The sequence below is a fragment of the Bufo gargarizans genome, chromosome 3 (assembly GCF_014858855.1).
Source record: "Bufo gargarizans isolate SCDJY-AF-19 chromosome 3, ASM1485885v1, whole genome shotgun sequence".
Classification (NCBI taxonomy): domain Eukaryota; kingdom Metazoa; phylum Chordata; class Amphibia; order Anura; family Bufonidae; genus Bufo; species Bufo gargarizans.
In genome coordinates this window covers 316,999,405-317,020,590 of record NC_058082.1, presented here as the reverse complement: position 1 = coordinate 317,020,590, position 21,186 = coordinate 316,999,405, and the positions used below count along the sequence as shown (strand labels likewise).

Below are 21,186 nucleotides of genomic sequence, written 5' to 3'. Positions count from 1 at the left end.
AAAATATGCAATGTACATCTTAAAGGGATTTTCCTATGAATAAATGATATGCTATCAGGGGCTGATCATTGGAATGAAAGGGCCATTGTGTTTCCTTGGACAATGACGCTCCAGGCCAGCCGATATGGAAGGAACTACAACAACCCCCATTCACTTCAAATTATCTGTGTTGCAATTTCCCACAGAGCAGGTTCAGGAGAAAAGACAAAGAAACCTTAATACCTTTGTTCTTTGGATTGGCAGAGGCCCTAGAGGTCGAGTTCTGGGTAAATAACGGGTGGGAGTAGGAATTTACCAAAATGCTATTATAAACCACTGATCACATAAAGCAGATAACAGTCAGTTTTGCCACGAAGAGGCTTAGAATATGTGGTGCTTTATATGTTATTAATTGGAGTCACAAACTGCTGCAGTTTTTAAGCCCTGATGCATACCATATACCTGGCATTTTAAAGCTTTTTTAATGGTTTCCAGGCCCCTATCTTTCCCTAAAGCACAATTCGCACAACCATATGGGCGCCATGCTAGTGTTGCAAACAGCAGGTCCGCATTGACTTGAAAGGGGTCCGCGATTTGCAACATACAGATAAAGGTAAGACATGTTCTATCCTTTGCGGTGCAGAGGCATGGATTGGAAGCCCACGCAAACACTTTGAAGCGCTTCCGTGGGCTTCCAGGTCCGTGACTCATAGACCATGTCTTATCTTTTACCATATGTTGCCGATCGTGGATCCATTCCAGTCAATGGGTCCGCAACGTGATACGTTGTTTACATTGCCAGTGCCCGTGTATTGCGGACCCGCTGTTTGAGATCTGCAACACGGGCACGGCGGCCATACGGTCAAGTGAATGGGGCCTTTAAGAATGATTTTTATGCACCTTACGATGTAGTGAAAAAAAAATATTTGACTGCATGTTCAGACGTCAAGAGGACATGTCACCACTTCTGTCTATTTTAGTAAATAATTGTATTTCACATGAAGTGACAATTCTGGAGCATCTTTTCTTATGACTCCATGTTGTGTTATTTTTCTGTCATTTCTATTTTAGAAATTTTATGGAAAAATTGCCAACTGGGTTACCTGGGGCGCCGCTGCCTCCTTAAACAGCTGATCGGCGGGGGTCCCGGGTGTCGGACCCCCGCCGATCAGATGCTGATGATCTGGATAGATCATCAGTTTAAACAAACTGCAGAACCCTTTTAAGGGTGTGGCCAGTACCAGAAACAACCCAGACGCCTATTGATCCACAAGGTAAACATGTCAAATCAAACCACATGTTTCCAGTCTCAATGATTTCCTGCCACTCACTGTCACGGGGGCGTACATATGTCTCGGTACGTCCGTGACATCACTATGTGTAAAATTGACTTGTGCTCTTCATTCTACAGGTTAGTACAATTACGGTGATACCATATATGTGTGGTTTTTCTTGTGTTTTAATACTGGGAAAAAAACAAAAAAAAAGGTTTCATTTTTTTTTTCATCGCCATATTCTGACCCCTGTTTTTTATAGTTACGTCTACGGAGCTGTGTGTGGGCTCATTTTTTGCAGAACAAACTGTATTTTGTATTGATACCATTTTGAGATGTGTATGACTTTTTGATCACTTTTTATTCAAATTTATTGGGGAGGTGAAATTATGAAAAAATGGCAAATTGGCCATTTCGATTTCCTTTTCCGTTAAGCCAGTCACCATATGGAATACTTGTTTTTATATTTTAATAGCACAGGGGTTTTCGCATGTGGAGATGTCCATGATTTTTTATTTTTTTTTAAAGGAGGGGGTTATTTGAATTTTTATATATTTTATTAAACTTTTTTAGGCCCTCAATCAATTATTAGACTGCATTTTATATAGAGTAATGGAATTTTATCCATTACCCTATACATAGATCGCTGTATTAGAATTCAGTGCTACCACCTGCAGGCCTGAATTGCAATATACAAGTAATGAGCATAGAAGCCTAGTACAGGTTCTGGCTCATTACTTTCATGAAATGCCTTCACTGATCTCCGCCTAGGGGAGGGTTCCTGCCCAGCAAGCGTGCGCTTCTGGGTTTTCAACCTTTCAGATGCCATGGTCAGATTGGACCACAGAATCTGAGGGGTTAAAAGTCTGTGATTGGCATTATTATTGCAGACATTAGCCCGAGTGTCTGCTGTGTGAAACAGCAGGGACCCGGTAGCTCTGGAGCTCGCTTCAGAGCAGGCAGCATCCTTAAAGACCGGACATCCACCGTACGTGTAGGGGTTAAATTCCTGTAGATTTTTGGCTTTGAAGTCAAGGAGACGCCCCTATCAGTGACTGACAGCTATCTCTGTATGCACAGTCATATAGGAAAGGCTGTGCAGAGTGCTCTCCATCATTGCTATTTAGCGCACTCATCTGTTCCTTAGCGGTGAATGGAGAGCGTACTATGCAAGCTAAGCCGCCTCTCCTTTGACCACTATGGGACTGCCAGAAATAGCTAAGTCGGTGCTCGTCTATTTTCGTAACTGCTCTCTGTTCACTTTGAGGGGCCCCGTTCTGGAGATAGTAGCGGGTCCCAGGGGTAAGTCTTGCACTTATTTGACATTGATGGCAAATCTTATCAATATGCTATCAATATCCCAGATGGGACAACCTCAACAAGATAGTCCTGGTTTTGCATCTTGGGGAACAATGTCAAAGGAGTTAATGAATGTCAAAATGTGATGGTATGGTATCCGTGTCGCTTTAGTAAATTGTGAAAGAGGTGTTTCCTTTGGATAGGCCTTCAATATCTGATCGGTGGAGGGATCCTACTTTCGTAACCCCTGACGATCGACTAACTGAAAAGGCTGAGCGCTACGCCCTTTTTACCAGGCACTGCTGTGTACCTTCAGCAGCAGCTGTGTCTGGTATTGGAGCTCAACTCCATTTAACTGAATATGAATGAGCTGCAATACCAGGCACAGCCAATACTCAAGAATACAGAACTGTGTCTAGTCAATAATGAAGGGGACACAGTGCTCACTAGAGCACCACAGCCTTTTCAATTGGCTGATCAGCAGGGATTTCATAAGTTGGACCCCCACTGATCTGATTAATGGTCTACTCTAAGGATAAGCAATGAATTTTGAACCCCTTCAACCACACTAAACGGCTACAAGGTGCACCTCTCCCTCTGTTAGACAGCCCATTGATTGTGATGGGCACTGTGTCATGCTATGAATGGAACATCTGCTACAATATTAAGCCAACATTCAGTCTTGTGGAGCCTTATAAATTTCCCTCACAAGTTTTTTTATTGTAAACTTTCCATCATACAATTTCACACACGCCCCGCTTTGTTTTCAAGCTGCCCACTAATATTTCTTCCAGCAAGTGCCAGTCGTAGATGCATGCTTCATCAAAGTATGGTGAGCAGCACAACTCTGGTACACCTTGAGAGGCTGACAGGTTTGTCTAGAGAAGGTTCAAACAATTGTTTTAACTTCATCCAGGCCATAAATGTTAATTCTTGAGCTCACATAAGCCATTGTTCCTTCTCCTTGTTAAAATGTTCTGCCCATTTCCTCGTAAGAATAAGGTACAGATCAGGCTGGTGTGGCAGATAATCTAAATAGAGACGTGTGGCGGTTTTCTTTGGAACAGCTATTTCAATCTGAGTACCTTCATGCCACTCATTAAAAGATGTGATAGAAACTATTTCTGGTCGGACAGTGAGGGCAGCTTGAAAAGCTGTTTCATAATACTTTCCGTTAACTCTATTCCTGGTGTTGTGATTGTTCCATGGTCTGATGCTCGTGTCTATGTAACCAGGACCAACACTTGGTACAAACATGAGATTGTTGGTATCACAAAAGCTTTTGATAGTTTTCCAGTTTTGGTGTGAGGAACCAAATGAGAAACCATTGGAGGCAAAGTAGGTGTAAATGCCATCATAACCAGCTGTAAGGATATCATGCTTGTGTCCTTCTTCTACCAACAGGCCAATAAACACTGCATCATAAGGGGTGTTTCGAATAGAATGTGAGCCAGTCACGGTCAGCAGGTTTGCCCAAGACTCAGGTGGTGTTAGATAAGAGTCATAAATGTAGAAGAAAGGAAGGCTTTTACCGGTACTTGTTTTATATCTGTAAAATGCTGCATGGGATCCAAAACTAAAGAGAGAGAGGAATATTACATAAGAAAAAAAACATACAAGGGGATATCCAACAGTAGTGTTAAACATGATGAGATAGTACAGATGCCTAGTCAAGTAATTATGCTCCTCAGCTTGAACATCATGTGGTGTGAAGGCTGTCAGGCATGTGCCACAGGGTCATCAAAATAAGGACTCAGATGTAAACCAACACAAAAGCAGTTATTCTAACTGGCTATGGCTAACACTGATTTCAATCATTTCTGATCTGCTTTATTGTAAATGCAATGTTAGCAAGCAAGGAGATGAAGTATTGGCTCAAGGGTCATGGAAGCAGGGAGCAGGAATATGGGAAAAACAAACCCTTCTGACCTGGGTGACACATCCCCCACTATAATGCAGGTGCTTAGCTGGTGAGAGGGGGCTGCCAAGGCACTTGTCATTAGGAAGGGATATGGAGGGCTGCAGAATGTGGTGTTTCTATGGTTTCCTTCTCATTTGCACAACTCAACGAGATCCTGCCTTCTATTTCACTCTGCTTGTATTGCAGAGGTTTTAAACAATGAGGGTTTGGGTGCCGAGATCCCCAATGATAGCTGAAATGAAGGGGAAAATAAGCCTATGAGCCTGTCTTCAGCTAACTGTGCCTCTCCAAGGAGACAAATGGGCAAGGTGCTCTTTTGCCCCTTTGTTTCAGCAATATGTTGGGGATCTCAGCCCCCAGAATCTTACTAATCAAAACTTCTGGCAAAAGTTTTATGAAAGAGAACTAACTCTTTCAGTTACATCACAGAGCCATTCACCGGTTGTGATAGAATTGTCTGTATTCATTTGTCAGAACCAAAAGGAGGTGTAAGTGCCGCAATTGTACAGTGAGCAATTCAGGAAGAGCACAACAGGCTTTGTGTTCTACTCACCAAGGCTTCATCTCCATGGCTATGGTTGGATAAGACAACTCTCTGCATGTAGATATATGCGTGTGTAATGTGAGTAGAAATATTTATGTATGTTTCTTTTATATCTATACAGTGGATATAAAAAGTCTACACACCCCTGTTAAAATGTCAGGTAAATAAATGAGACAAAGATAAATAATTTCCGAACTTTTTCCACCTTTAATGTGACCTATAAACTGTACAACTCAATTGAAAAACAAACTGAAATCTTTTAGGTGGAGGGAAGAAAACAAAAAAATAATGTGGTTGCATAAGTGTGCACACCCTCTTATAACTGGGGATGTAGCTGTGTTCAGAATTAAGCAATCACATTTAAAATCATGTTAAATAGGAGTCAGCATACACCTGCCATCACTTAAAGTGCCTCTGATTAACCCCAACTAAAGTTCAGCTGCTCTGGTTGGTCTTTCCTGAAATTTTCTTAGTCGCATCCCACAGCAAAAGTCATGGTCCACAGAGAGCTTCCAAAACATCAGAGGGATCTCATTGCTAAAAGGTATCTGACCTGTATCCGATTGAAAATCTGTGGTGTGATCTGAAGAGGGCTGTGCACAGGAGATGCCCTTGCAATCTGACAGATTTGGAGTGTTTTTGCAAAGAAGAGTGGGCAAATCTTGACAAGTCAAAATGTGCCATGCTGATAGACTCATACCCAAACACACTGAGTGCTGTAATAAAATCATCAGGTGAGCAATCTCTATGGTATATCAAGCCCTATTGGAAGATTTTCTTAAGGGTTATCCACTAACAAGTAGGCGCCATTGGGAAAGAGATCTAGGTGTACTTACAGATGAGCAGTGGATGGAGGTAGTGGAACTTACCCCTACTTTATCCCTTAGTGAAGCAGCACGTCTATCCCACCTGTATTTAATACATAGGGTGTACAAGACCCCAATGTTTTTACATAAAATAGGGTCCAGGGATAGCCCAGCCTGTCCGAAGTGTGGCAGTGCTGAGGCTGATCTATTGCACATGCTGTGGTCGTGCTCATCACTGACATCCTACTGGAAGGCGGTACTACACCTAGTGAACAAGGTGTATAGTGCTAATCTTAAATTGGATCCCAAACTGTGTGTACTAGGCTTGCTACCAGAAAATAATCTACAATCTGTTACTAATACTGGAATAGGGAGGATGTTATACCAGGCTAGGAAAACACTGGCAGCAAAGTGGATTCAGTCCATACCCCCTGATATATCAGAGTATGTTGCTCGATTAAATGTGGTGATTCGCTTAGAAAGGGGAGTGTATCAAAAAAGGAAGTGTCTGTCTAAATTTGAAGCGATTTGGGGCAGCTGGATCGATAACTCTGGGTGCTGTAGCTCCTGATTAGCGCTCACAAGGAGTTTTATATGATGAGGTGAGTGCAGTGAAGATGGAGGATACATATGATAATGCAGTGAGTTTGGAAAGGGGAGAAGCTACAGATGGTAGTAGGTGTGTGGGGTAGGTGCAGAAGCCTGTTGGTGATTGGTCTGTCTGGAATTGAAATGTGGCTGTATGAAAAGATGGATGCTGGATGGTGATGTTCTATAGACATATTGGTGGTTGGAAGATGATACTGGAGGATGGTTTACTAATGGGTATTGTGGTGCCGACTCCCCAGGAATGATGATTAAGATGGGTTGTTATAAATGTGTCCTGCTCTTATAGGGGTTTGGGAGGGGGGTGGGGTTATGGGTTTATTTGTTTATGGAGAATATTTGTAATCACATTGGAGATGGCTTTGATATCTGTGTCTTTATGTAGACTTGTGCTATGTCTTTGTAGATATGTGTCTTATAATGTGTATATCATATATATCTTTTATGACTGATATTGTATATGTCAGTGGTCTACAAAAGGTCATGTTATTGTTATAAAAAATGAATGAAAATTGATAATAAAGAAACATCTGATTCAAAAAAATAAAATCATCAGGTGCTTCAACAAAGTATTAGTTTAAGGGTGTGCACACTTATGCAACCATATTATTATATTTTAATATTTTTTCTTCCCTCCACCTAAAAGATTTCAGTTTGTTTCAATTGAGTTGTACAGTTATAGGTCACATTAAAGGTGGAAAAAGTTCTAAAATTATTTATCTTTGTCTGATTTTTTTTACACACACAGAAACCTGACATTTTAACAGGCTTTTTATATCCACTGTATATGTGTGTAATGTGTATAAATGTGCTATGTAATGTGCTTGCATATGTGTGCAATGTGTATATATGTGTGTTTTTATGTAAAGTGTGCATGTATATTTCGTGTAACATTTAGTGTGTACAATATGTCATTGAAGTTTATGTCTACACTACAGTTGTGCTATTTATGTATACTGTACAGTAATATTATTTATGTGTATGTATGTGTGGCATACCAACACTACTTTAAAGGGTTGTCCAGGAAAACACCCACTTTGCCCACCGCTTTTATTTTCTACTTTGCTTCATTCACCTTTGATTCCTGTATCTCAAGATCCAAATTCAGATAATGTGACCCTCTCCACTGCTCCACACAGCACTTTCACCAATGTCATGTCTATTGCTTAGCTCTTTTCTCTTCCAGTCGAGGAAGAGACTATGAGCCTGATTTATTATAAAATAGTGTTTTACGCCGGCCTAGGATAACCTCCTGCACTGCTGGAGGCTGAGTCTAATTTATAAGGCATATGCTTCCTTATAAATTAGGCACAGCCTTTAGAAGTCTGTGCTTTCTGAAATTAAATCTACTCCAGCCCCTGGTTGACCAGATTTTAGTCTTCTTCTACCCCAGAAAACTGGCGTAAAAGAAGATAAATGTGGTGGGGCTGCTGGCCACACCACCTCACTACACCAACTTTTTGGGGAAAATGGCAAAGGTGGAAGAGAAACGACACTTGCACAATTTTGCGCAAGTGGTGTTTAAAAAGTTGCAAACATGCCCTAAAACTGGAGAAAAATATTGATAAATCAGGCCCTATAACTGTGTCACTGCCTAACTGATTTGGACAGGTCAGTGGGTGGTGACGGAATCCATCCTCAGTCCTGGAGCATGCGCATGCGCATACAGCAATACAAAACCTTTGTTATGAGCCAAGACTGAGGGCTGGGTTCTGTCATGGTCCACTTACTCACCCTGTTAGATTTTCCAGAACAACCGCTTAAAGTGTTACTGCCATTTAAAATCGTAACTGCTGTCTTTCCTCTATAAAGCTTTATTTTAGTTTACATTTGGATTACCATTCCTTAAAATGTTCTAGGTCTGTGTGCAGGAACAGAAGGGGGTTGGGTGTGGTTGCAGGTGTGACAATGAATCTTTGTTCTGTGTAAAGGAAAGCCTAGCCAGTTCTCAGTCACTGGAAGCGGGGATGGCACATTCAGACAAATAATATACTGTATAAGGGCTCATGCCGTTCTGTGCATTGTGATCCCCATTGCATGGGCATCATCTGTCCGGCTGCTGCAGACGGATACAGACGCATTCAACTTAAATGGGTCCGTGATCCATCCGCACTGAAAAAAAAAATAGAACATGCTCTATTTTTTTGCGCTGCAGAGGCATGGAGAGAAACCCCACGGAAGCACTCTATAGTGTTTCCGTGTCTGTGTTCCACACCGCTCCTTCCGGATTGCAGACCCATTCGAGTGAAAGGGTCCAAATCCGTGATACGGTGAGCACACGGCCAGTGCCCGTATGTTGCAGACCTGCTGTTTGTGGGCCACAATACGGGCATGGCTGGGCAACAGCTGTGTGCATGAGCCCTAATTGAAAGTGCAGTCAACATGCTTTCAGGAGTGCAACAAATAATGGTAATCTAAAACTTACTTGTCAATGATGTATTTAACATTTTCATGAAGCGTTCGGTCATCACGTCCTTTGTATGGCTGAATATGAAATGCCACCTGTAATGAAAAGAAAATGTATTACAACAATGCTAATATAGTTATTAAAACACTCACTATATGATGAAATCAAGAGATATTATATTGCAGGTAATCATTTTAATTAATATTGCTTTCAGCAATATCTTCGGGGGGCTTACATATGGGTAATCTGCACTCAGTGTCGGACTGGGGTACCTAGGGACCACTAGTAAAATTTATTTTGGGGGCCCACTGTACAGATACATTCAAATATAATAAATAATCTAACAAGTTTTTTTATATGAACATAAGCTGGTTGAGGTGCTGTACATTGAATATATGTATGTAGTGTACTAAATCTAATGTGTTATGTGCCACTTATGCAGGGAGTGGAAGACTAGGGGCCCACCTTGCTCAGGGGCCCACCGGGGGATTCCCCTGTACCCCTGTGGGCCAGTCCGAGCCTGTCTGCACCTCCATACTGGTTATCCACTGGAAACCTTATAATGAAGTCATAAATCTGAACACTGTATATTAGAGACAAACATTCAGGAGGGTTAGAGGAGGCAATCTTATAGTAAAATGAGCAGATAGACTCATAAAATGCTAAACTTAATACCAGGCAGGTAAACTTTCAAAAAGGATTATAAATGCCACTCTGACATATATTTTAATAGTAAGTACAACAGCCTCATCAGGTCTAATAGATCTATTTACAGGATATCTGTCACTAGTGACCTCCCTATCCAACTGTTTTCATAGACACATAGTTGTAGTTCACCGGATTAAAAGCTGTTTTGTTAAGGGGGCGTGGACATGCTTCTGTGAGCTCCACGCCGCAGATATCCCGACATTAGCGCCGTCCTCACGGCTCCATTAGCACCTATTACTCATGCTTGGGTCCCAAAGGATGACTCGCACCAAGGGCAAATCAAAACCTGCAGGTACATCAACTCCTTCACAGACGCTGCCGGAGATATTCCGACTCACCCGGAACTCCATAATGGCGGACCCAGTGGCATCTCCTGCTAGCCCTGCCTCCTTCACAGAGAGTGGTCACCCGTCGGAGGCTGCAGCCCCGGAACAAGATTAGGTGGACCTATACAAGAATATAGCCACACTGTTCCGTTCTGAACTTTCACAGGCAGTGGCGGAATTTTCCTGCCAAATCCAGGACATAGGGAACAGAGTGTCTGACCCGGAGACGCTGACGGATGATATATCAGACGCCATAGGCGCAGACAGAGAAGATCTAAACTCCCATGCAGTCCAGCTGGCTGCCCTTGAACTAAAAATAGAAGACCTAAAAAATAGGTCACAGAAAGGAAATCTGAGGATCAGGGGCCTGACAGAAACTTTTTCTGATCTACCAACCACCCTGCTCACATTATTTGAAGCGCTACTTCCCTAGCTGAGAATGGATAGGGTCAACAGGGCGCTGGGTAAACCCTGCTCCCCGGATCTACAGAGACATTGTACTAAAATTCCATTACCCAGAGGTGAGAGACCAAATCCTATCGGCAGCTTGGAACTTGTCCAACTTACCTGGTCTTCCATCATCAGTCCATCTTTATTCTGACCTGGCTCCCTCAACGCTCCGTAGACACAGGGAGATGAGACCGGTGACACAGGCCCTGCAAAAGGCACAAGTGCGCTACAGGTGGGGGTTCCCACCTCCATCTACAGCACCGCCTAAACCTCAGCGCCCAGCCAGAGTCTGGACCAAAGTACCAGTTACCACCTCTTCGGCATCCCTCCTGTTTCCTGAGCGGTGACCCTTAAAGATCTTTCAAATTTCTGTTTATTGAAATATTTGACATATGTAACAACATAAATGTAAATATATGAAAGGAGGGCAACAAGCCCCAGGATCACAAGAGCGTTTGATACATGTTTACAAGAGCATAGTAAAAAACATCACTAAATTGCACACTAGGCTGCTTGATACAATCAAAAAATAAATTACTAGAATTTATGGTAATCCAGTATTACAGTGAATGGGTGGTAAAATCATACAGTCATAAACCCAAAATAGCAAAGGAAGGGATGAGACATAGGCCAAGGACCTATCAAGAGGAAGCACCCGTCTGGCTTTTAAGCCATGATGACCAGGTAACTAAGTACTTTTCGTGGGACAGGGTTTCCCAGCTGGATAACTCCTCAAACCTGCAAATCTCCCGAACTTTATCCTCCCACATGTGTATTGTAGGGGCCTCATCAGATAGCCATTTGAGAGGGATCAACAGTTTTGCCGCAGCAATTAGTTGCGAAAGAAGCAAGTGTTTGCTGAGAGGGCAATGCAATTCTGGTAAGTTTAGGAGAACAGCTTTGGGCGACAAAACCACACCTCCCGGACATAGCCGTTTAATCTCATTAGTCACATTTTCCCAGAAAGGACGAATCCCAGGGCACGACCACCAAAAATGCAAAGCTGTTCCCCTGGCTACATGGCACCTCCCGCAAGTCTCAGGCACTGAAGGAAACATTTTATGCAATACATCTGGGGTGCAGTACCACTTAGTGACCACCTTAAAGGAATTCTCCTGTATAGTTATACAGCGAGAATATCCATGTGAGTGACTGAGTATCCTATCGACCTCTGAGTCTGTGAGACTTTCTCCCAAGTCTACTTCCCACTGTTTGATTGGCCTCTCTATCGCCTTAGAATCAATTATCTTGTTATAAAGACTGGAGAGCAGTTTACGCCTGGGGACAGGGGATTGGGGGACAATATCATACCAAGAGGAGATATAATCTTTTTGAACCCTGGCCAGATAATCCTTACAAATGCTACTAAAGTGACAATAATGCAAGGGTAATTACACCACCTTGTAACACATCTCCAACAACTGCACTGTTGAAACAAGGCCACAAATTAAGGTCGTCTCTGTAGCTGTGCTTTAGATAATAAGGAACTAAACGGATAGGCATGAAGGGGGATGGACCTCTTGGCAGTTTCTGGAGAGGGGAAACTGTGTTCCAGGCCTTACTGACACCTAAAAATATAGGGTTTGATTTATGTCTCACAGTGTCCACAGATAGCGGGGATGCCCAAAGTCCCGCTAATTCAGAAGGGTCCCAGGTAGCGTTAGCCACGTGACATCCCAGCTTACTAGAAAAGGGATTCAATAATTCTGAATGTAACCTCAATAGGTTAGCTACATAGTATACCTGCACATCCGGAAGACCGAAACCACCCCTAGAGACTGGTTGAGATAAGATAGTGTATGCTAATCTAGGCCTAGTCTTCTTCCAAATAAAAGAAGAGAAAAGTCTACATATCTGAAGCAGATATGATTTGGGAAGGGGGATCGGCAGGGTCTGAAAAAGATAGAGCAGTCTGGGGAGAACATAGGTTTTCAACAGATTTTTCCTGCCTATCCAAGACATATATGGGATTTTTAAGCCTACCAGTTGTGCCTGAATTTCAGATAACAGGGTTGAGTAGTTTGAGTGAAAAAGCTGGTTAAGATCTCTAGTTAAGTTAACTCCTAGGTACTTAATATGCAATGTTGCCCATGTAAATGGAAAGGAGGAAGACAGCGAGGAAATGATGCTAGGAGGAACGTTGACACCCATGGCTGAGCATTTTGGGAAATTGATTTTAAAATTGGACAGTTGGCCAAATTCCTGCAATAATTTTAATATTTCTGGGAAGGCGGTGACAGGGTCTGACAAGATTAGCAGCATATAATCTGCAAAAGCTGCCACTGAATGAGTAATAGAACCAATTTTTACCCCTTTAATATTATCATTTTGCCTAATGGCCTGAATAAGGGTCTCCAGGCATAGTATAAAAATAGTAGGGGACAAAGGGCAACCCTGGCAAATTCCATGGGAAATATCAAAATGTGGGGAAAGTATAATGTTAACCCGCACTCTCGCATGAGGAGCCGAGTACAGGGACAGCACCGCTCTAATAAAATTAGGATGAAAAACAAATCTGTGTAAAGTAGCTTCCATAAATTTCCAATCCACCCGATCAAAAGCCTTTTCTGCATCTGTACTCAACAGAGTCAGGCCCCTTCTATTACACATAGCATGCTGTATTAACATTTGGACTCTGAAGGTGCTGTCCCTGCACTCCCCCCCCCCCCCCCCCCCAACAAAGCCAGTCTGCTCAGGGGAAATGAGGGTCTGCAGGAATGGAGTGATCCTATGTGCTAATAACTTGGCCCACAACTTGGTATCCGTGTTTAGAAGGGATATAGGCCTATAGTTTGACGGAAGTTCAGGATCCTTGTTAGGTTTAGGGAGGACTACTATGTGGGCCTCTAACGCTTGTCTTGCCATTGGAGAACCATTCAATAAAGTGTTGAAATATGTGACCAAATGTGGACCTAGTAGATGGAATTTTTTTTTATAATATGTGATCGGTAGACCATCAGGTCCTGGGCTTTTCCCCGAGGGGGTAGAATTTAGTATTTTTTGAACTTCCATAAGTGTTATAGGAGAAGATAGGGAATCTCTATGCGCCTGTGAAAGTGTTGGTAAATTGAGAGATGTCAGTAACTTATTACTGACTAGAGTCAGAGGGCTCGTCCGTACGTATATTATATAAAGTGGCGTAATATGCGTTAAAAGTTTGAGCAATACCCTGGGCATCAGAAACTAGTTCCCCCTTGTCACTGTGCATTTTGGCAATATGGGACTGATCTTTATGCTTTTTGATGAGGGCCGTCATCATTCTATTCCCCTTATTCCCATGGGCATATTGTTTGTGCCTGATTTTTACATGTGCCTTGGCTGCTTTTACATTTAGTAAATCCTTCAATTCCTGTCCAAGAGTTGATAGAGTTTCCAGATCCTTGGTGGCCATGGATCTTTTATAAGCCTGCTCCGACACTGCAATTTGGGACAGTAAGGAGTGTAAACGTTTTTCTCGTGTTTTCTTTAATTGGGAACCCAGAGCTATAAACTCACCACGAACTACAGCTTTATGAGCTTCCCAGATCGAAGCCGGGGAGGCTTCAGAGCCCAAATTAGAAGAGAAGTAGTTTGTCAAAGTGTCATTAAAAGCCTTGGACTCAGCTTGGGTATCAAGGAGTGTAGGATTTAGTGACCAAACCCATTCCCTACCAGCCACCCCTGGAACATTGAAATATAGGGAAATAGGAGCATGATCAGAAATAGTGATCCTGTGGATTTCAGCAATATGGACTTGTAATGGGGCAAGGCGCTGATAGAATTTATGCGGATGAGAATAGTAAGAATAATCCCTTCTATCCGCATGCAGGGATCGCCAAGCATCACATACACCCATGTCACTTAGTTTGCTAAGAATACCCCTCAGTGCACCCTGAGAGACCATGGACCTGCGAGAGGAGGCATCCAATACAGGGTTAAGTGTGAGGTTGAGATCCCCCCCTATAACCAGTAACCCAGAGTAAAATATAGAAATTTTTTGCAAGATCTTGTTCAGCCATTTAACAGTGTTTCTGTTAGGGGCATAAAGGTTGCACAAGGTAACCTCTATACCACTCACCTTACCCTTCAGAAGTAAAGGGGATATGAAGGACAGACATCACAAGTTATCATCAGTATACTTTCTGTTAGGAGAAAGAGAATAGAAATGAAGCCATCTGGTGTGGGACATAATCCCTTTCAATCATTAGAGTCCATCTGGGAGGGACCGCCGTGTCTCCTGTTCTTCTGTCTCTTCACAGTGGACCACTTGGTAGGTATTTGTAACGGAGGTAAGTCCTCTTCCAAAGGGATCGGCATCCAGGAAGATAAAGCCATAGGTTCTAGATACAGGGGTTCCCATATTTGCCTTAAGTCCTCTGGTCTACGGATAGTGTACCTTTTATTCCCATGCGTGATGAGGAAGCCAAAGGGGAACAGCCAACGGTAAATTATCCTGGAAGCACGTAATGCATCTGTGAGAGGTTTTAACATTCTCCTTTTCTGCAGAGTAGAGGATGCAATGTCCTGGAAGATTTGTACTTTGGAACCCAGGAGCTGAATATCCAACATGGATCTGGATTTTTGTAATATAGCTTCAGTGTCCCGAAAGCTTAACAAGCCACATATTATGTCCCTGGGGTTATCAGAGGGGGGAGGTCTAGGGCGCAATGCTCTGTGTACTCTTTCAACTACCACTTGTGCTACCCGCTCCGGGCCCAACAATAGCCCAAACAGCTCATTTCATTCATGACTGCGAATAGGTCTTCTTTATCCGCAGCCTCAGGCAGGTTCCTGATTCGCAGGTTTTTCCTGCGACTTCTATTCTCCTGGTCCTCAAGAAGCAGCAGAGAATTATTAACTGCCGTGCGGTGAGTGTCCAAAGTAACTCTGACTGCCGAACTGAATGTGAGCAGTTCTTCCTGGTTCTGCTCCAAAGACTCTACTCTCTCTCCAATATGGCGGACCTCCGTTTTAATGACCGTTAGGTCAGCGGCTATCGGGGCCAGAGCCCTTTTAAGAGCCTCATCCAGATAACATCTGGTAATAGTGGTGGGGACGCTCACCTCTTGTCTCTCAGGAGAGGTGTCCTCCGCTTCGCCAGTATCTGGCGCTTGGGTGTCAGGGAGAGAGTGCGCTGAGTCTCTTAGTCGCGGTGCCATTTTGTTAGCACGCCCGGTCTGTGGAAGCGACTGCCGGCTTACAAACTTCTCCATGTCTTTCTGATGAGAGGAACCCTCTGAAAGGGGCACAGTGAGACCCTGGGAGTTCTTCAGTTGGATCTTGACCATCCTGATGGGTTAGTGTGCTGAATATAAGCCTTTAGAAAGGCTTGGTGGCGGGAGCGCTACACACGAGCTTCCACCAACTAGCGCGGTCAGGCTCCGCCCCGACCCTTGAAGATCATCGCACACTCCACCAAGCCTACAAGGATGAAGAGCGGACTAAACCTACATGGCCTGACGCAAGTCTCTACCTTTTCCGTCTACCTCATGGGACCTGCCCACTTCTTTCTTTTCCTCTTTCTAATGTATTCCTATACAGGGATTCAGATTGATGGACTTTCATTGATGGACTCTTTCTTGTGAGAGATGTCGGCGGGCGCCCCTCCACATCCAAGCTCTTTTATTTATTAATATACTATGTGTAAAATCCTCACTCATAATGTAAGGGGATTTAACTCCCCACAGAAACGTAAAATGGCTTTTTCCACTTACCTAAAACATGCGCCCGACGTCCTCTGCCTGCAGGAGTCACACTTCACTCCCAACTCTCACCCAAAATATATATACCCTCAATGCACTAGATTCTTCTCTTCTGCTTAAAAACTCATTACCATTTGCTGTATCTCAAACTATTATTGACCCTGAAGGTTGATATGTGATTTTGGTGGCCACTTATAGGGATGATATTTTATGTATAGTTATGTATATGCCCCAAATGAAGACAGATTATTGAATCCCTCACTTACCATAGCCTTCTGTGGTGTGGGGACTTCAATTTTGTCCTCAATCCTATTTTAGACCGTTCCTCTCCCCACCATCATCCCTGCCCGATATACGTTGAGTGCTTGAATCTCTCTCCCTAGCTGATACATGGAGAGCACAATGGTTCACAAAGGAGTTATACCTATTACTCCCCGGCACACCAGGTATATACCCGTATTGATATGATCCTTACTTCTACATCTAGCCTGCCCTATTTATTATACTCTAGGTATATTGTATCATATTGGTCTGATCATGATGTGGCTTTGGCGGAGTTCGCCTTCACTGGCCCTAGTCATGCTCCGTATTCACGGAGATTGTATGAGTCTCTTCTAACCCGCCTGGCAATATATCATCAACTCCAAGCTGAGCTGCAGACCTTCTTCACTGAGTACGCTACAACTGAGGTCAATCCTATGTTATTATGGCTTACTCATAAAGCTTTTATTTAGGGCAGACAATTTTTCGATACTGGCCTGCGCTGCTGCGCAGTCTAGTATCTCTGAACATGAGCGCGCTGCTGTCAGCACGCTCATGTTCCCTCAACAGCACAGGGGAGAAGGAAGCAGTGTCTCCCTCCCCCTATGCTGCTGCTGCCACCAATGAGAAGAGAGGGGCGGGCGCACTGCGCCACCAATAATAGGACTTTTCCTACACAGATCGGGCCCAAAGATGTCCCAGCACTTACAATTATTCCTGGGCGCCACTCCATTCGTCCGCCTTGCCCCATTACTGTCTCCTGCTCCATATGCTAATTACTATCGGAGCAATGGGGAGGAGCCATCAGCTTCTCTAGTGGGCATTCCTTCTCCCTGCGCTGCGACTGGACTGCGCTACAGCCAGGGGGAAGGAACGCCCACTAGAGAAGCTGATGTCTCCCCCCCATTGCTCCGTTAGTAATTAGCATATGGAGCAGGAGACAGTAATGGGGCTCGTCAGGTGAACAGAGCGTAGCCTAATACTGACGAGCCCCATTACTGGACCCAGGAAAAGTAGTCTTTAACGCATAATACAGGAGGCGGGTGCCGGCAGCAGAATCGCATAGCCGTCACCCTGCCTCTGACAGGGAGCTGCGATCAGCGGCAGTTAACCCCCTCACCTCAACCCCCCACCCCATTAAAATCATTGGTGGCACAGTGCGCCTGCCCATCTCAACCCCCTCAGTATTAAAATCATTGGTGGCAGTGGCCACAGGGTCCTCTCCCCTTCCCTTCATTTGCGGTGCAGTGGCAGCTTCTGATCGGAGCCCCAGCAGTGTAAGCCTGGGGCTCCGATCGGTTACCATGGCAGCCAGGACGCTACTAAAGCCCTGGCTGCCATGGTAACATCCCTGATGCTGTGTGCACAGAGCAGCAGGGAGCGTGTGAAGTCCTATTCACCCTAATAGAGCTCTATCAGGGTGAATAGGACAAGGGATGAAAAAAATCCCAGGTTCTGGCCCCTAAAGGGGGGAAATAGTTATTAAATAAAAAGTGTAAAAAATTTATTAAAAAAAGTAAAAAAAAAACAAAAAACACCAAATATTAAGTATAAATCACCCCCTTTCCCAATTTCACATATAAAATGTATAAATAATAAATAAAAATTACATATCGCCACGTCAGAAAAGTCCAAACTATTAAAATATAAAAAAAATCTATGCGGTGAACGCCGGAACAGAAAAAATAAATAAAAAGTGCGCGATTCGCCATTTTCTAAAATGCAGAATGCATGTTGCTTTTTTTTTTTTTTTTTCGCGTGGTATCGAATGGTATCGAGTATCGCAATACTTTTTCATGGTATCGAAACCGAATCAAAAATTTGGTATCGCAACAACTCTAGACCCAATCATTCTCTATGGGGCAGGAATGGATGCGGACAGCATACAGTGTGTTGTCCGCATCCACATTTTCGGAGCACGCCCCCGATCTTCTGGTCCACGGCTCCGGAAAAAAATAGAACATGTCCTATTCTTGTCCGCAATTGCGAACAAGAATAGGCAGTTCTATGGGGGTGCCGGCCGGTTGTATTGCGGATCCGCAATACTCTACGGACATGTGAATGGACCCTAAGGACAGATATGACCTCCCCACGAGGGAAATGTTTACTGCTAACCGGATCTTCTCGTTTTTACACTCCCTTCAGACGTCTAACGGCTCCTTTGAACGCTCTGTAACTTATTCTTTATACAAACAAGGTCTATTATCTAGGACAGTGGTGGCGAACCTATGGCACGGCTGCCAGAGGCGGCACTCAAAGCCTTCTCTGTGAGCACCCGCACCCTGGAAAAAGTCTATGGTGTACTAATATGCCTTAGACTTCTCCTGCCATTCATCAGCGCAGGGCACACTATGCACAGCACAGGCAGCACACTGAATGTAGGCAGGCTATTATAGCTAAATGATAAAGTACATGGAAGTTATATTATATTGGTCTGTAGTATTCCGGTTAAATTGCTGTGTTGGCACTTTACAATAAATAGGTGGGTTTTGGTTTGCAGTTTGGGTACTCGGCCTCTAAAAGGTTCGCCATCACTGATCTAGGATATATGGGACACTTAATGGTGTAACGAAAGAATCTAAACTACCATATATGAAAGCATGGGAGGAGGACTTGGAGGTAGAATATTCAGCTTCTAGGTGGTACCAGTGCTCCCAGACTCTCACTAAGGGATCTTGGCAGACCACTCTAGCAGAAACATCAATAAAGATATTGCATAGGACCTACATGGTCCCAACTAGACTACACCGCATATACCCTGAGGTCTTTTCACGGTGCTTCCGTGGATGTGATGAGAAGGGCACAATATTGAGAGAAAAAAAAAACTCTCAGGCTATGGGCTGAGCTCTGCGATTGGCCAGCGCTACAGCCTGGGAGAAGGAGACGCCGTTAGGCTCCACCCAGTTGAGCCAAACATATGAAGATACCGGAGCCTATACCGGGAGAACGGAGCGGCGCCCAGGGATAATAGTAAGTGCAGGGAGATCCCTGGGCTCCATGTCTGTATGCTTAGTTTAGATTTTTTATTCTAGTGAAAGGTCCTCTTTAAGTCTCCTGGGGGACAAACTTTCTTGGTTAACTTATGCCAAATTTAAGCTATCAAATGGCGGTTGACTTCACTTCGTTTTCAGGCAGTACTGGACAGAGTCAATAGGATACTTCTTTACGAAAGGCTTAATGCCATCCGCACAGATACCTTTGTGGCCTTTGAGAAGATCTGGGAGCCCTGGTTGTCCTCATCCCATTCTACTGATCTTTGCTATTGTATTACCTTATAGCTTGCTTCCTTTTCTTTGTGCCATCTTAACATCTACATATACTAGCCTTGTCTGGTGACTTGCATAAATACTGAACCCCGTTATTTCTTCATGTACTTATATTTCTACTGTTCTTGGTATGTTACCCAATAATAATTTTTTTATTTTTGTATTGTTTTGTATCTTTTATTGTACAACTTGATGATTCCTATGTGACATCATTAGCTGTACTGTCCTAAAACCTCAATAAATAACCTTTGAAACTAAAAACTGTTTTGTTGATCAGAAGTTCCCTAATTATGATACTTTTTCTTAATATAGAATATCTTTGGTGCAATGAGGGTGTCATCGTTGCTCTTGCTGAACCCAAATTCCACTCTTTTCTGGGGCCAGCGCCTCCATGGCTGCTTTGATTAATAGGACAAATTTACAGTGGCAAAGCAGCAAGGGAGGGCCTGACCACAGGAATAAGTGAAGCTTGGGTGCAATAAGAGCAACGGTGATGCCCCTATTGCACCTAATTTGCATATCAATAAAAAGTATCATAACTCGGGAAAGAAGCCTCGTATCAAGAAAATAAACAGTTTTAATCAGGTGAACTACAGCTATGCAAACAGTTGGATAGGGAAGTCACTGTTGACAGACTGTGTCACGGACATTCCCACGACAAGTGGCAGGAGATCAGTGAGACTGGCAACACGTAGTTTCATCTGACAGGTTTTCCCTGTGGATCAATAGGCGTCTGTGTTGTTTCTGGTAATGGCCACAGGTGTGCCTCAGGTGTTGCTAATGTGGTCATTTAACCTACCTTATATATTGTTGCTTGTCCCACAATGCTGTGCGGTTTATAGCTTCAGTTTCAGTTGTGGAGAGCTGGTGTATGAATCTCGGCGGAGTTCCTGGTGTTTCCATAGCCCCTTTGAAGTTAAGTCTTTCTTTTCCCGGATGTATTTTGTTTGGGTTCTGTGTGTTGCATTTCCTATTGTTTGTATTAGGCCTGAAGGAGACTCCTGTTTGTCCTTCCTTTTGGAGGAACAGGTAGTTTCGTCACTGCCATTAGTAACAGGGTCCTATAGGGCTAGATAGGACTCTAGGTATTCCTGCGTATGAACACACCCACCTCTGGGGTCTGTTCATAGTGATAGACAGTCAGGATTTTGGTTAGGGTTTTACTAGAAGGTGTCTATCTTCCTTCCCTAGTTCTCAGGTCTGATTCCCTTTTCCACCTTCCCTCTTAAGCGTGACAGGGTAGTTGCTGGTGACAGATTTCCTTTAATAATGTATGCAGTTTGCATTGTGAAATCTGGTGACAGATCCTCTTTAACCATCAATTATTGAGTTTATGATAGCAGATCAGAGTTTAAAATTGAAAAAATAACTTAAAAGAATAAACTGAAATCTAACACGTACATGTATACAGCTAATATACTCTTCACTCCACTTGTAGCCCAATTTTTTTTTAAACATACTCCAAAAACAAATGATACATGCATACAATTAACTTAGGCATAAGATTACATTTTAAGGGCTGTTTATATCATGTGCATACAAAAAATATACACTTTGTATACATTTAGTAAACATTTGGATCACTAAGTTATTCTATTATATACTATTATATAAGTAAATAGCATTTACGTAGAATTGTTTTTACAGTTATTGTATAA

General features: G+C 43.3%; 1 protein-coding gene across 1 annotated transcript in view; it reads right to left on the bottom strand.

Moving 5' to 3' along the window:
• Nucleotides 1-3,275: 3,275 nt before the first annotated feature.
• Nucleotides 3,276-21,186, bottom strand: part of MANEAL (mannosidase endo-alpha like) — a 59,366-nt gene continuing 41,455 nt past the window's right edge. The window contains exons 4-5 of the mRNA XM_044287040.1: nucleotides 8,855-8,931; nucleotides 3,276-4,128 (exon numbers count right to left, since the gene is read on the bottom strand). Of these exons, the coding sequence (XP_044142975.1) occupies nucleotides 3,492-4,128; nucleotides 8,855-8,931 (714 nt within the window). The 3' untranslated portion in view covers nucleotides 3,276-3,491. The remainder of the gene's footprint in view (nucleotides 4,129-8,854; nucleotides 8,932-21,186) is intronic.